A 15,398-nucleotide genomic window follows, 5' to 3' on the forward strand; every position below is an offset into this window, starting at 1 on the left:
TGATCAACAGTGGCTTGTTGATTAATTGTTAAGCTTCTGTCTGGGCCTCTCTGGTGCTCATGCTGGTGTCTGTGTGATATATGCACTTGTGCTAGTGAGGTGTATTGCTTACTCAAGCAGTATCTGTTACTTGCAGTGATCCTCTGGATCATGTGCAAGGTTCAGGTTCATGATTTACTTGTTAATATCAATTATCTGTGTTGCCTATATTGATTGAGTGGATAATTGATGTGAACTGTGATACAGTGATGATCAAATAAATTGTTGAAATGAAGCTAGAGGGATGCCAACATCAGTTGGGTACCCTAGCTCCTTTTTGAACCCATCTGGGTAATGATAGATGTGCTGAGCTTAACTGTGGGGTTTTGTGATGTGGTTGAGGTAGCCCCGACAGTAAATCCTTGTTGTTAGGGTGGCTCCCACCTGTTTTGGCTTGCTGTGGCTCACTAGATGCTCTCTGGGTGATCCTTTTGTTGGATTGCCAGTAACTTTTGATGTTGAAATCCAATAGACAAGGATTTGTCTAATGTCTGATGGCCTAGCTAGCTGTAGGTGCTAAGTAATTCGGGCTAACTATGTAGGATTATTACCTTGCTTGGATATCTTTGGTTATGCCATGGCTTTGGCATAATCAATGTTCCCAAGTGACTTCCTATTGGTTTCTCTCTGTCTTTACTTGCACCAATTGGCTGTTAGCCATATGATGACTCACACATAGGGTTTCTACCCTCTTTTGCTTCTGTGACATATGCACATGCTTAATTATGAGCAAAACCATTGTTTGCTCATGCTTTTCTGGTATACCTCACTCCAGCTCCAAGGTTTGTGGTTGATGTAGAGGATTTGCTTCTGTGTGGTTCTTGTGGTTGATTTACTTGCCCTGCTCCTCCTGGTGAGCTTGATGCCTCTTGGTTATGTGCTGTGGTGGTGGAAATGTGTTGAACAGCGAGTGGGCTGTTCAAGCTGTTCTTGTGTTCTTGGCTGTCCTTGTGACTTACTCTGTGAAGCTGCTGTCGATCAAATGATCTAGGGTTTACTGTGGCAAGTTTTATATGTTTCTGGCTTGCTCTTGTTGGTCGACAGCACTACCTACAGCTTGTGGTGACTCACTCTGTCTTTGTGTGTTGTTACACATGCACACAGCCTTGTGTGCTGCCTGGTTGTATGTGTGTGCAAGTCCAGCTTGGGACTTGTGCTGTGGAGAGATCATCTCGGCAGCTTGATCATATCCCCTTCATTTCAATTGTTTGCTAACCTGCCAAGTGGCTTTGCCACTTGGCTTAATGATCCGGTTGTTGTGTATGTGTGCGGGTATCAAGTGCCGATCGGGATGAACTCAAGATCATCGGGATCAAAGAATTCATGAAGATCACAATGTAGTTTAGGTCATTTAGATATCTTGTAATTTTCCTTTTTCTTTTTCTATTTATTCAATTCTTGTAATGTGTTGTAATTCCATAATTCAAATCTGAATATTGTAAAGACAATGTATTATGTGTGTGTTGATCAATAAAGCTCAAAGTTTTCTCTAATGAGCTTTACTTTAATTGCTTATATTGTTTATAATTTATATTTTACTTAATGAATTTCCTCACAATTCAATATTTAGGTAATTATTTAATATTTGAATTTGAAATTCAAATTCATCATTGGTTTGAATTCAACCATGTCACTTTATTTAGAATTCAATCATGCAAACTCTCCCCTCTCTTCTCAAAACTCTAAACTAGTGAAGTGAGATGCAAGTTTGTCGCACTCTCGAAACCCTAACCCTGTAAGGTGTCGAGAGAGAAACTTGTCCCCCTTCGATGCAGTTTTTGTTTAAAAGCGCGAAATTTCCCCAGAATTTACTATGCAATGCACATCCCTTTCTAAAATCTACCCCTCGATCGGCTCTAAACCTGGGACATTACAAAACCCAACCTTCTGACCAAAAACAGCCATTGATCGATAGTGAGCTTGCGATCAGAAATCGGAAGACCAAGGTACACAAAGGGAAAGGCCCCTAGCTTACAGTTGAGCATGTCCGCCACCCTCTACTGCACCTCCTCCGGTTGGCCCATCACAATCACCTCACTCTTGTGGTAATTTATCTTAAGAGTTAAGACTAGACATCTCCTCAAAGCACAACAACATGAATTTCAGATTTGCTATTTGTGTCTCATCATATTGAATAAGGATCAAGGTATCGTCGGCATATTGCATATGCGAGACCCCCCCCCGGGGACAAGGGATTCACGAAGAACTCTTACCTTCGAGGTAAGACACCACATGAATTCTGTGAGAAACACATCATATTATATCATGGTGAAATGCAATGGTATTGTGAGAACATTTTTGGAGATGGTATTCAGTTCTTCCATGAAGAAGCGCATGCAAACTCAGAGGGAGTCCACATGTTACCTATGTAGTATTTCAATAACACAACTTCCACCAATACAACACTACATTCGAGCGAGGAGTTATATATAGGGTAATGATGGCTGGTTATGAAGGAAAAAAACTTTGGCAGTAGAATGTGGGAGGAGGAAAAGGAGAACAAAATTAGAGGGTGGAAAGAGAGCGAGGGCGGGGAGAAAAACGGCGGTAAAACAAAAGATAAGAAGAAAAGAAAAACAAACAAAAAACTTAAAAAGGGTTTCCTAGCGAGCGAAGAACTTTGTTAAGTGTATTTTTTTGTCGATTGTGTTTCTAGTAGGACAATCAACAAAGGAATAAAAAAGCTAGGAAATTCTACATGCAAAAAAACTAGCAGAAAAATGACAAATCTTTGTCGAATGTCTAGAGTTTAGGGTTTAGGTTGTCTAGTGTCTGTTATGGGACACCTAACAAAGAGCACGTGCCGTGCACTTTCCATCAACCGTGATAGTCGAGGACACATGTCCACAATCTTTGCCGGTTTTTTATGTGTGTCTTTGCCCAATATTTTTCACGCTATTTTGACATTTGCAAATGCCGAGTATAGCACTCAGACAGAGGTGCTCTTTCCCGAGAATATGATAAAAACACTCGGCAAACGTCTAGTTCCTAGTTCCTTGCAGTAACCGCCACCGCTATTCTTCTCTACCGCAAGCACAAAATGAAGCATGTTTACCTACTTCTGTAAAATGGGAGCTTCTGGTTTGATGTGACTTAATTATCTTGAGCTTGTGGTTGATGCATTTATAATGAAACGAGAGATTGTTAATGAAAATAGAATATAGTGTATTTTTTGACGAGATAGTGTATATTTTTTTAATGAGATAGTGTTTATTTTATTGGCACGATATATTATCTTCTCTTTATGTGATTTGCTTGCTAACATGGTGTGTTCCAATATCAATTATTCTCTTAAAATAATTCTCAACTTTATAAACAAGAATAATGACAACCTACAAATGTAAAATAGATTAAACCTATTCAATTGGGATGACAATCAACTCCATGCTTCTAGAGGGCAATCGTCCAAATGCCAGCTCACATGCATCCCAATCTGGTCTCCCAACCCAAATAATTAGTCAACTACCTGGCCTCACAAGTCACACGCCCAAACCTTTCCTTTTCTCCACATAGATAGAGTATTATAACGATATATACTCAGTCCCTCAATTTTCCAGTCTTTTCTCTCTCCTCCTCGTCCATTCCTGGCTCCCATGTATTCCCCTGCAGATAGCTCAAGCTCCTGCTGCTGCCGCACCTGCACCTGCAGCTTCACCAGCTGCAGTGCAAACAGCTGCTAATTCCCCACGAGGCTGTGCTTTCCTGCTCCTTCTCTCTAGACTTTCTCGGAGCTCCAGCACAAGACACAAGAACAACTCAGTACAGTGGTACTCGATCACCACTTGTGCACATACACAGATATTACTAGTCACATATAGTAGTTGGGTGATGCGCAGGTGAGCTGGTGCTTGCTCGCTGCGGCTGTGTCTTGTTATCTACATGGAGGATCTGTATAGCATCCACCCGGGGATCTCGCGGGTCGGCGGCGCGGCCAGCGAGGCGTCCTCCGGCGTGGGCGTGGACGCCGGGGGGCCCTCGACGTCGGATCTGACGGAGCTGATGAAGGCGCAGATTGCCAGCCACCCGCGGTACCCTACCCTCCTCTCCGCCTACATCGAATGCCGTAAGGTACGTTGAGTAAGATCTTGCGACTTCCTCATGCGAGAATTGAGGTGAAGTCGTGGATGATATGGTCGGGAAAGAGAAGGCGTGATTGTATATGCGTCTACAGTTCTACAAGAGTGCGGTTGTTTATTTTAGGTTGGGGCGCCTCCGGAGGTGGCGTCGCTGCTGGAGGAGATCGGCCGGGAGAGGCTCGTAGGCGCCGGGTCGATCGGCGTTGATCCCGAGCTCGACGAGTTCATGGTTCGCTCTTTGATTCACCTAATTGACGCTGTAGTACTACTATTGATCGTGCGATCTTGCTGGCCGGAATTTATCTTGTGCTAATCTCTTTGTTATTACATGTGCGCACGTGTGTGTGTGCGATTCAGGAATCGTACTGCCGAGTGCTGGTGCGGTACAAAGAGGAGCTGTCGCGGCCGTTCGACGAGGCCGCTTCGTTCCTAAGCAGCATCCAGACGCAGCTCAGCAACCTCTGCAGCGGCGGCAGCTCACCGGCCGCCACCGCCACTCATTCCGGTAATGAAATAAACAAACGGTGACCTGATGAATTAGTTGATTTCGCATGCACAGCGAGCTCTTATCCAAAGCTGCCATTAAACATTATATTATTGCACATTATTATATATAATTGACGCTCTTTGGTGTGTGTTTTGCTGTTGGCGTACGTGTATGAAAAGAAAGAATCCTGTGAGCGTATGCATCGATCCATCCGTGTAGGTGTGTTGAGAGGTCAAATCGTGTCCATGCAAATGGGGCGCAGGGTGCCAGAGGGGTGGAGTAAAGCATTGTATGAGGGTCAGGGTTGCCTGTGTACCTAGGGTTTTGTCCATGGTTGCGTAGGCTTCTTCTTCTTTCTCTCTCTATCTCCATCTCTAGCTTGCTAGCCTTTAGTAGCCACCTAGACCTGGTTGATGGAACTTGAGACTGTGTGCTGCTGTGCTGCTGCGGTGGGAGTGATCTCAGCTTGCTCGGAGAGTGGATGCTAGCTTTGCGGAAAGAGAGAATCTTGCTCCAGCTTGCTACACATTTGCGGGTTGCTACCAGAGTCGTAGTACTGCACAATGCCGATATAGTATAACTTTTTTTTATAAAAAAACACAGTCTAGCTTTTATTAGAGCTCGTGCTTAGGAGATCTCTTGCCGGATTCGGTGGCTGTACTTTGACAAGACGGATCGATACCACCACGTTAGTGGTAATTTCTGGTGGTGCACGCGGTTTCTTTTCTACATTCTTCTGTTGATAATTTTTATACTGTGTTTACTTCAACAGGCCTTTGCTACAAGACGGTTTTATGTTAATTTCCATATCGCCCTTGCAACTTGCGAATTATGAATAAACGCTAACGGAATGAAAAGGCGGATGATTGGTTTAACTAGGCTTCATGTGACGTGATCTACTATTTTATGGAGTTACGTCAGAGGGTTAGGGTTTGGTCTATAGGTTACACCGGCGTGCAAAATATTCGACGACAGTATGTTTCTTCCAGCTTGTCTTTTTCTGTTACATTTTGCCCTCACTATTTTGGTACAGTACCGGTAAGGATGAAAAGTTAGTATGAAGGGGGGATATATACTACTAGTACTAAATAGAACAGTTAAAAAATGATGAACTTGCTTTTCTGTCAGTAGTGAACACTAGCTGGATTGCAAGGTGACGGAGCTTCCAGTCAAATCCTTGCCAGAAAGATCAGAACAGCGTCAGGCATCATTTCTTTTACATGGAAGTCTAATGCTTGGTCCGGGTTCGTAGTATGCAGCTAGGCATGTTTTACAAGGAGACAACAATGCTGCATATTGATTTGATAAGTCCTTGTGGTACCCCAGTTTTCGGATACACCATTGACGTTTTGATCCAACTTCTACAGTTTGCAAGGATTCTTGTAGATGATTTCATACTGGAGATAATATATGCCCTACCTATGGCCAATGAATTTGTAAACTTGCCAACCATATTCACATCCATTAAAAAGTCAAAGTTTGTGCATGCATGTATGTGTGTGCCAGCCGTAGCCCCTCTTAGGATTGATTGACATAATTCATTGATCATGGATGTCAGTTTGTTGGGGTGTTCTTTTTTATAGATACTACTTCCTATCAAAGATTGTGACATTCTATGTCTTGGAAACACTGATCACTTGATCTCGTGTATATATCATGTGCTGTGCTCTTAGATCATGTAGAATTATGCAAAAAAATTATCTGATAAATAATGAAAAAGGTTCTTATTTCCGTAGTTGTTAGCTTGCAAACCACTGTGGATGCAGGTCGTGAATTTTGGCACCTGTGTGCCCATGAACGCTATTTAAACAATATATACTAGAAGAATATGTTATAAATCATGCGTGTAAAGATGTGAATGTCAAATTTGAGTCTAAAATATAAAAGTACTTAACCTACACAAAAATACAAAATGCACTTTCACGGTATAAGGAGTAGACGTATACTATTCGCAGTATAACAATGTTCAGATTTCTCTTTTTTATGTATGTAGGTCACATACGGTCTTCTTTTTGCTTGAAAATTTGCACAAGTATCAAGGTGACATGTATTTGTGCATTTCAAAAAAAATCTGAAACATTTAAGTAGAATTATTCGATTTTTTTAAAATCTGGTGCACCTACACCTGGGTGCGCGTAACTATTTAAGACTTAGCATAGTCAGCGATCAGATAATCACCAAAAAATTGTTTACCGAAATAACACCTCTTTGCAGGCCCCTGCCTCTTTGATGCATTTGCGAAGATATGTAGTGTAGCTTGTTGCAACCCCTACTTTCTGGAAGAAAATGTTAGTCACAGAAATGTAACAAACCACTGTTTTTATCAACATAAACTGGACTAAAAATAGGAAGGCCGATTCGTAAAAAGAACCTAAACAACATTTCAGAGAAAACTGATATTGGCTTGTACATTTCAAGCAGAATGCGCTGTCAGAGTGCACTCGTAAGGGAGACAGATGACAACCCACTTTACTGGTTTCTTCCACTGTTGGTTCTTTTCGAGAATACACCTTTCCAATGGTGTTTATAAAATTTTACTCAAAAAAAAATTGGTGTTTATAAAATCTCATCATCTTTTGCATTGTTCTTTTTTTTGCTGGCGCCGTGAATAGTGTGGTACTTCGGGAAACTGAATAGGGGCAGGGGCCATTTGGCCTTATTTTGAAAAGTACAAGTCAGTGATATCCTTTTTGTAGGACTGTTTTTATTGATTTCTAGTGGAAAGAGACCAGCTAGCAAGGGGGAAAGAGAAGCAACTTTTTGCGACACGATTTTTTATGGGCATAGAAAAACCATAAATCTTTTCTAATTCGGTGAAAAATGATGATTTTATATACACATTGAAGTGCATGAAAGATTTTCTACCGTATGATCCCACTGAAACGTGGCTTCAAGACCTTTCTGCAGCCTGTAGGGTTTTGGGAAGGTTTTTTGACAATTCTCACAAATAAATGGAAGAACTAATAACTTCTTATATGATACAAAGCGCAAAAGTCAGTGGATAATGCCTATTAGAAAGATATTGGCAACTTTTCTCTGCAATGAGAACAAGTTTGGACTGTTTTTTGGCTAGTATGACCAGTACTGTGAACTGTATGTCTGTATATGAGAATTTTAGATGCTTCAGCTTACCTCTTTGGAGGTAAAGAGAGGTTTTTAATTCTAACCGTTCATTGATCAAGGGTAATTCTGGTTATGCACATTTTTTTATTTTTCATGATGTGTTAGTGAGGAATGTTTTATTGAAGCTAGTATTCCCCTTTCTAATCCCAATGATTTCCCATAGTAATAAAAAGGGCCTATACGTATTATACTTTTTAGGCTCCTATATGTATTGTCTTCGTACTACATGGCTCATACCACACCAGCTTATGGATTATATGACCAGGTTGATGCCGGCCAATCTATATATGGCATTAGGAGCCATGGTGGTCCATGTTTTATCTTCCTAAGTAAACTAGGCCAACTCAAGTTATCACAGCTCAAGGGAACATTCATTTCACTGCAACTCCAGAACTCCCCAAAAGTTATAAAATCTTCCAAATTCAGGAAAAGGATAATCTGTATCCTGAACTGCAACTCACACGTTTTACTCTTAAATCGTGATGTGCTCGTTTCAGTTCTTTTCATTGATCTTGCGTAAATGTACTTACGGTGATGTAGGTAGAATGTATTTCTGACATGATCCTTCATATTTCCCTGCCAGATGAGATGGTGGGGTCTTCTGATGATGAACAATGCTCTGGGGAGACCGATGTGCTTGACATAGGGCAAGAGCACACCTCCCGTATAGCTGACCATGACCTGAAGGAAATGCTTCTCAAGAAGTACAGTGGCTGCCTCAGTCGACTACGGTCCGAGTTCCTGAAGAAGAGAAAGAAAGGGAAGCTGCCGAAGGATGCACGGACAGCTCTCATGGATTGGTGGAATGCGCACTACCGCTGGCCATATCCTACGGTAAGAGCGTTGTAAAACGCGGCCTCTGAATAGCTTAAACACTTCATCATATATCATGGCCAGTGTCTGATGTGGTCTGCGCCGTGCTCAGGAAGAAGATAAGGTGAGGCTCGCAGCGATGACCGGTCTCGACCCGAAGCAGATCAACAACTGGTTCATCAACCAGAGGAAGCGGCACTGGAAGCCGTCCGAGGACATGCGGTTTGCGCTCATGGAGGGCGTCACCGGTGGGTCTTCTGGGACGACACTCTACTTCGACACAGGAACAGTTGGACCTTGACCTGGTTGGGGCGCGATAGCTCTCCTGCAGGATATTTGGTGAAGCCAATCAGCACTAAACCAGCCGGGTGCATGACAATGTTCAACCTATCGGGACAGAAATTACAAGAGCAATCATCTGCCTCATTATTTCGCTAGTGCGTACATGTGTATATGGCTCGTGCCAAAGCAGAATGTATAAGCCATTCTCAGGATCAAGACCTCCAAAGCTATCAGTTCACTAGTACGAAACCGAATATGACATTCGGTTGTTGTAGTCGGCTTTTTCGCTGGAATATGAACAACCGATCACTGATTTGTTACCTACATATAGTGGTATAAACTGAAAATAGCCTCTAAAGGAAAACAAACAAATCCGATAATAACATATCGGAGGAAATCGGCAGGGTTCATTAGGTATCATTTCATGCACCGGTTCGTTAGGTATCATTCTGTTTCAATATGTTGTACTAAACTGAAACATAATTGAACATCTATGCAAGAGCGTGTGTAAACTGAAACATAATTGAACATCTATGCAAGAGTGTGTGTGGGGTGATGTCTGTGTTAGATGGAGTAACATGGTTTTAGTGATTGGATAGTGACAATATGTTTACGATCTATTATGGTTTTGCCTTTTTTTTGCTACCTCACTAGGTAAAAATTGAATGCACGTGCTATGTTCATTATGTGACAGCAATGATGATCTTGTTTGTTCAAGGTAGCATATTTGATATTTAAATTTCATGTCAAAGTACTTATTGCTATGCTCTGTTAATTCTTAATACAAGATTGATGAAGTTTCTTTCTTATGGACTATAGGAGAGACTTGTTGCATCATCTCTATGTTAGAACGTGATGCTTATATTAATTCTGATCTTACATATAATATTATATGTACCTTCATTTCTCATTGATGGTTGCTTTTTGTCCACCACAACTTTACGAGAGAATAGTCAAGTGAACCCATGAATCCTGGTCCACATTTTATCAGAAGAAACACTTTTATATTGTTTTTACATTGTTTTATATTTGTTGCACTATTTTAATCCGAAAATACAAAAATACTTACTTTTCTTATTTGCATCCAAAACACCAAAAAAATCAATCTCTTTACAGTTTTCACTTAGTTATTTTATCTAGTTTAGTTTCTAATTGTTTTATTTCTATTTGTGTTATTTACTTACGCAAAACCTTGTGCTTGACAATCACACAGTAGAGTTGGGATATAACGCATTTATTTTACTTGCAGGATTGCTTGAAGAAGAGAGAAGAGTACATTGTTGCATCCAGTGCCCCGAGAGTTCGATATAAACCCTTGGGTCACCCTTGTGGGGAAGATACTCCCTTGATACAACACTCTGCATTTGGAGTCCCAACGTATCAAGATCTGTTTGGCGTTACTAGTGGCCATCATCAGTCATCTTAGTTTGATCTTTGCTTTTATCTAGTAGTATCAATTCTCTTATAGTTTAGAGAGCTCTTAGAGCATTATAATTTATCTTTGGTCAAGTGGTTTTTAATGAAATTGGAAGTATGTTGTCATCCATGATTCTTTTGTATGGACATTTATGGGTAACACTCATGCAGATGTGTTCCTCATATTTAGAAATTTCAATCACATCTTATCTTGAACTTAATTAACTAGAACATGTTGGACAAATTGAATTTTGTAAGTATGGCTTGCAACAAAGGAAAGATCCCTGCAAGCAATAGTAAGTATTATAAGAAAAAGAAAAATACCTTGAAGTTGTGTTGGAGATGTGGTCTTGGAGAAGAAATAGTTAGGAAGAGGAGATGACAAGGAAGTATAAGATATTCTTGTGCTACTTGGTAATCAAAGAGTAAATTGATGTCATGGATATTTCAATACATATGCTCCAACAAGTTTTGGGAAAATTAGATTCATACCATTAAAGATCTCATCTTTAGAAAAATACCACTGAAATTTTGTGCATCAGAAAAATACCATTGAAAGCTACCTCGGTTATTGTTCTCTACCACTGCCGTGATGTTCACGTGATTTGGCCCTTCGTAGCGGCTGTTAGCCATCACTTTACCGCCACCGGCTACCGTTGCTCCGGCCATGGCGCGGCGCAGCAAGATACACCGCGGGGCGGCGCGGCCAGGTGCTGGTGCAAACGATCTTTGCAACGGGGCAGCACTGGCAAGATCCTCGAGGGGCGGCGTGGGCGAGCTCGGCCATGGTGCGGAGCGGGCGAGCTTGTCAAGGCCGGCGCAAGACCAGGGTGCGGCGGGGGCAAACACGGTGAGCTTCTGGCGCCCACGAGCTCCACGACGGGGCGGCACAGGCGAGCTCGGCCAAGGCTGGCATGGGAGAGGTCCTCCAGGCTGCGGCGGGGGCGACCACGGCGAGGTGCCGTCGCCGACGAGCTCCGGTGCGGGCGAGCTCCTTGAGGGGCGGCGAGGGCGAGCTCGGCCAGGTCCGGCGCGGGCGACCACGGCGAGGTGCCGACGCTGACGAGCTCCGCGATGGGGTGGCGCGGGCGAGCTCCTCGAGGGGCGGCGAGGGCGAGCTCGGCCATGGCGCGGCTGAGCAAGCTCCGGCCAGGGGCGACCGCGGGTACGTACAGGAAGTTCTCTCCGACCATGGCGTGTGCTGAGCATGCTCCGGTCAGGGGCAGCCGCAGGTACGTACAGGAAGTTCCCTCTGGCCATGGAGTGTGCTGAGCATGCTCCGGCCAGGGGTGGCCGTGGGTACGTACAGAAATTCCCTCGGGCAATGTTCAGTAGAGTCTGATCGATTGGTCTACTTAACGTCGAGTTTCACGATAGTGGTATAAAGCAGTAACAGATCTATCTTTCAGTGGTATTTTTGTAAAGCACAAAATTTGAGTGGTATTTTTCTAAAGATGAGATCTTTTAATGGTATGGATCTAATTTTCCAACAAGTTTTTGAATGAAAAGGTCGGCACCCGAGGATTCGGTTAGCCATGGAAAGTGAAAGAAAAAGATGGATGTAAATCATATGACATGATTGAAATATCCATGAATAAAGTTTATACTGATTACTAAGGGGCAAGACTATTAACTGATCATAAAAAGTAAAAAAGCAAAGTGTTTGATGAACATCAAACTTCATGCTCCCCTTGTCATTTATCAATTCTCTTCTTGTAACTAGTTGCTCTATGAGAGTTTATCTTCGATACAAAGGCAGAGTAAATGAAGAACAAGCTGGTAAAAGACCAAGCAAAGAAGTGATCTAAATTTATAGATACGACTGAAGAATTGTTCAATTGTCCAACATACAATGGTTGATCTTGTTCAAACGATAATAGGTAATTGCTAGATTTTCTATTTATGAAGTTCATGTTTGTATGATTGTTGGTTCAGAAATCTTTCTTTACAATTAAATATGCATAAGTTGATGATACAATGCTCATATTTCTTTCATCAACCATGAGCTCATTGATGCATGATATGATCTATTCGCTTATTTGCTCGAGGACAAGCAAAGGTTTAACCTTGGGGGAGTTGATACGTGCATTTTTCATCATCATTGTTGCTACATATAGCCTATAGGATTAGTTTTCATTGTTATTTGCTTTCATAAATTGTTAGTTATGCATTTTTAAATGATTTTTAGGACTTTTCTACAAAGTTCCTTCTTTGGTATTTAATTCCTAGGAGGCAGAAAATCTCCTTTTTTTCATATTTTATTTGTTTCGGGACTTTTTGGATCGCAAAAATTTAAGGGAAAAATATCTGATCAGGTTTTCACCCGAAGAAAGACCATGAGCGAAAGAACCACGCGAGAGGGGCCACGAGGTGCGAACGGCACCAGGTGGCGTGGCCAAACAGGGAGGCCGCGCCACCCATGCCCGTTCACTCCTCGAGCGTCGCCTAGGGTCCCCCTTTTATTCCAGAAGCTCTGTTTCGGCCAAAAACCTAAGCCATATTTTTCCGACGATTTATTGAGGCGGGGGCGGAGGCGAAAGTCCTCTCCTACTCCGGGAGAGGGCAGATCCTGTAGCACCGGTGCCTTCAGTGAAGGGGAAATCGACGCCATCGACATCCTCACTTCTCCTTGGCATGAGAGGAGGCATCTCCATCAACATCTCCACCAGCGCCATCATCACCACCATCTCCATCTACGAGATCGACGTCATACCCCTCATAGTTTGTGTTGTATTGAACCCCGGATATTGTTTTTAGTACTATTGCATGTTCATGATTGGTACTTTCTTATTATTTGATGGGGATATTATATATTCAGATTGTGTTGAAACCATTATGCCTCTGGTCCATATCATGTTTGACACTTGTGAGTAGTTCCCCACGTTCCTGAGGGCAGAGGATGATCTGGCTATGATCTGCAATGAGTATTTGGTCAAGTTCTCTATCTTTCATGTTGTTCTATGATGATTTTATGTGAACGTCGACTGCATACTTCACCTATGTGGGCTCATAGACCTACACTTTGATGTAATGCATTAGTGTTGGAGGGGTCGGAATGACAAAACCGTCTTCTAACACTATGGGTTGCATTAAAGGGGTTTATGTCGGGGACCCTAAATCTTATGGCTATGATGGGATATTTATATCTTAATGATTCATATACTTGCACATGAAAATGGCTCTAGGACCCATCATAAGGGGTGTATTTGCACATGTTTATGGCTGCAGCTAACTAAGGCTCCGCCCATAAATAAAGCTTGACAAGATATTTACCATGTTGTTTAGAACTCGGATGCTAGTGAATCCATGCCGCCCTCGGGAACTTTAGTCTCATATAAACACACACACACTTGATCTTGTCCTCTTACTGCATAGAGGATTGGGCTTTTCTCTCATCGAGGGCATTTACTTATTTGCTATTTACTTTCCGCACTTTGTTTTTATTGCAAACTATATACCGAAAACACCAAAACCGTTACTTTACTATTACTGGTTTCTTGTCGTTTCTGCTAACCAATACCTTCAGCTCCTCGTGGGTTCGACAACCTTTCTATTTGAAAAGTACTACAATTGATCTCCTGCACTTGGGAGCCATCACCTGTGTTGTGCAGTGCATTATTGTATGGAAGGATGGGATAAGAGAGGACTCACTATGCTTCACAAATAACCATGGGGTAATCCCTTAATTTTTATGGATCAATAGGTGGCTTACCGAAGGTCGTTCCGGTGGTTATTCAGGGATGTGTTATAAAATACACATCCCAACATTCAGCCTTTTCCACATACAACGAGAGCAGACATACGAATTATCTAGCTTATGTTCTTAATTAATATTGGAGGTGGAACCAACAACCCCTGAGAACATTTTAGCCTTATTGAAGTTCAAACTTAATTCTTAGTAGTAATTGCACTCTTATATTTCGGTAATTTATTTTATAAACCGAACTATAAAGCTCTTTGAAAACAACACCTCATTTGGGATTTGAGACAACTTTAAGTAATTCTAGATAAATAGCAACAAGAGGCATTAAGATCTTTGCTAGTAGCTCCTCGTGGTTCAATACTCTTATTTCAAAACTAGCTACAACTTATATGTGTACTTGCAACCATAAATAGCCCGGAACAATGCATTAATACTTCATGAATACACAATATCCTCGAACTATCACATATTCTCATTGTTTTTTCCTAATTATCACTTTAGGGTTCACATGTTCAACATAATAATAAGCAATACACATTGAAAATAAATACCAAACTCATGCAATAGAGGTTCTGTACTGAAATCATGTCACTCTGGCTCTAGCAACAAGCATTAAACATAAAATTGTGTATCAACACTCATACATGAATATCCTCAACACAAATACCTCAAATCTCGATACATATGGATGATTACATGATCAATCTCATCCAATTCCCATCCACCTCACATGCCTACAGATAACTACTCACGCATGATGATGTAGAGTGAGCACATGGTTGTTGGTGATGACGTTGGTGGCGGTGATAGTGAAGAAGACCTCGAAATTCCCCTCTCCGGCGTGGAGAGCAGGATCAATCTGACCCCTAAAACGAAGAGCATGGATGTAGCGGCGCTCTGTTTCGCGAAAATATCCGTGCCTCTGGCCAGGTAGGTTTTTAGGGTATATAAGGGGGTACGCGAAAGGAGGAGGCGAGGCGACGCTCCAGGGACAAAAATAGCCTAGGTGGCGTGCGCTATGCAAGGGGGCGCGCCACTGGTGCTCTTTTGGGCATCGTGGCACCTCTCGTGTGATTCCAAAGCTCCAGGCCCCATGTTTTGGTGAAAAACTTCAGTCGTATTTTTCCTCGATTTTATATCTTGCAAAAATAGATTGAAAGAAGACTTTTGCTGAAAATAACGTCAGATTCAAAAGTTTTACCCAAGTTCGGTGAGATTCTAGAGCAAATCATTGAGAAAAGTGCTTGAAAAAGTAGATACATTTGAGATGTATTAGGGATCAATACTCTTAATTTGAAACTAGCTACACCTACCTAAGCGCTTGCAGTTATCAACGGTCCCAACATGGGGTTCAGCCAGAGGCGTGACGACGGGTATAGAAGCGAGCCTACCAAGAATAGCCTCCGCTCTCGCGAAAAATCTCCCAACCCACGTCAAGCAACCTTGCAGCTCATATATA

The 15,398-nt window shown here is 42.1% G+C and overlaps 1 protein-coding gene across 1 annotated transcript; it reads left to right on the forward strand.

Moving 5' to 3' along the window:
• The first annotated feature begins 3,918 nt into the window (after positions 1-3,918).
• On the forward strand, positions 3,919-8,839 carry LOC124666864 (homeobox protein knotted-1-like 1). The gene is made up of 5 exons (XM_047204188.1): positions 3,919-4,107; positions 4,240-4,344; positions 4,473-4,620; positions 8,309-8,559; positions 8,651-8,839. Exons 1-5 carry the CDS (start codon positions 3,919-3,921, stop codon positions 8,837-8,839), a joined length of 882 nt encoding a protein of 293 aa, XP_047060144.1.
• Positions 8,840-15,398: the final 6,559 nt, after the last annotated feature.

This window comes from Lolium rigidum, chromosome 6 (genome assembly GCF_022539505.1).
Source record: "Lolium rigidum isolate FL_2022 chromosome 6, APGP_CSIRO_Lrig_0.1, whole genome shotgun sequence".
NCBI lineage: Eukaryota > Viridiplantae > Streptophyta > Magnoliopsida > Poales > Poaceae > Lolium > Lolium rigidum.

Bases quoted from the DNA above. Each gene is read 5' to 3' on its own strand.
- LOC124666864 (XM_047204188.1), top strand. From the start codon at position 3,919: ATGGAGGATCTGTATAGCATCCACCCGGGGATCTCGCGGGTCGGCGGC. The intron at 4,108-4,239 runs GTACGTTGAGTA...TGTTTATTTTAG, and splicing joins CCTACATCGAATGCCGTAAG to GTTGGGGCGCCTCCGGAGGT. The intron at 4,345-4,472 runs GTTCGCTCTTTG...TGTGCGATTCAG, and splicing joins CCGAGCTCGACGAGTTCATG to GAATCGTACTGCCGAGTGCT.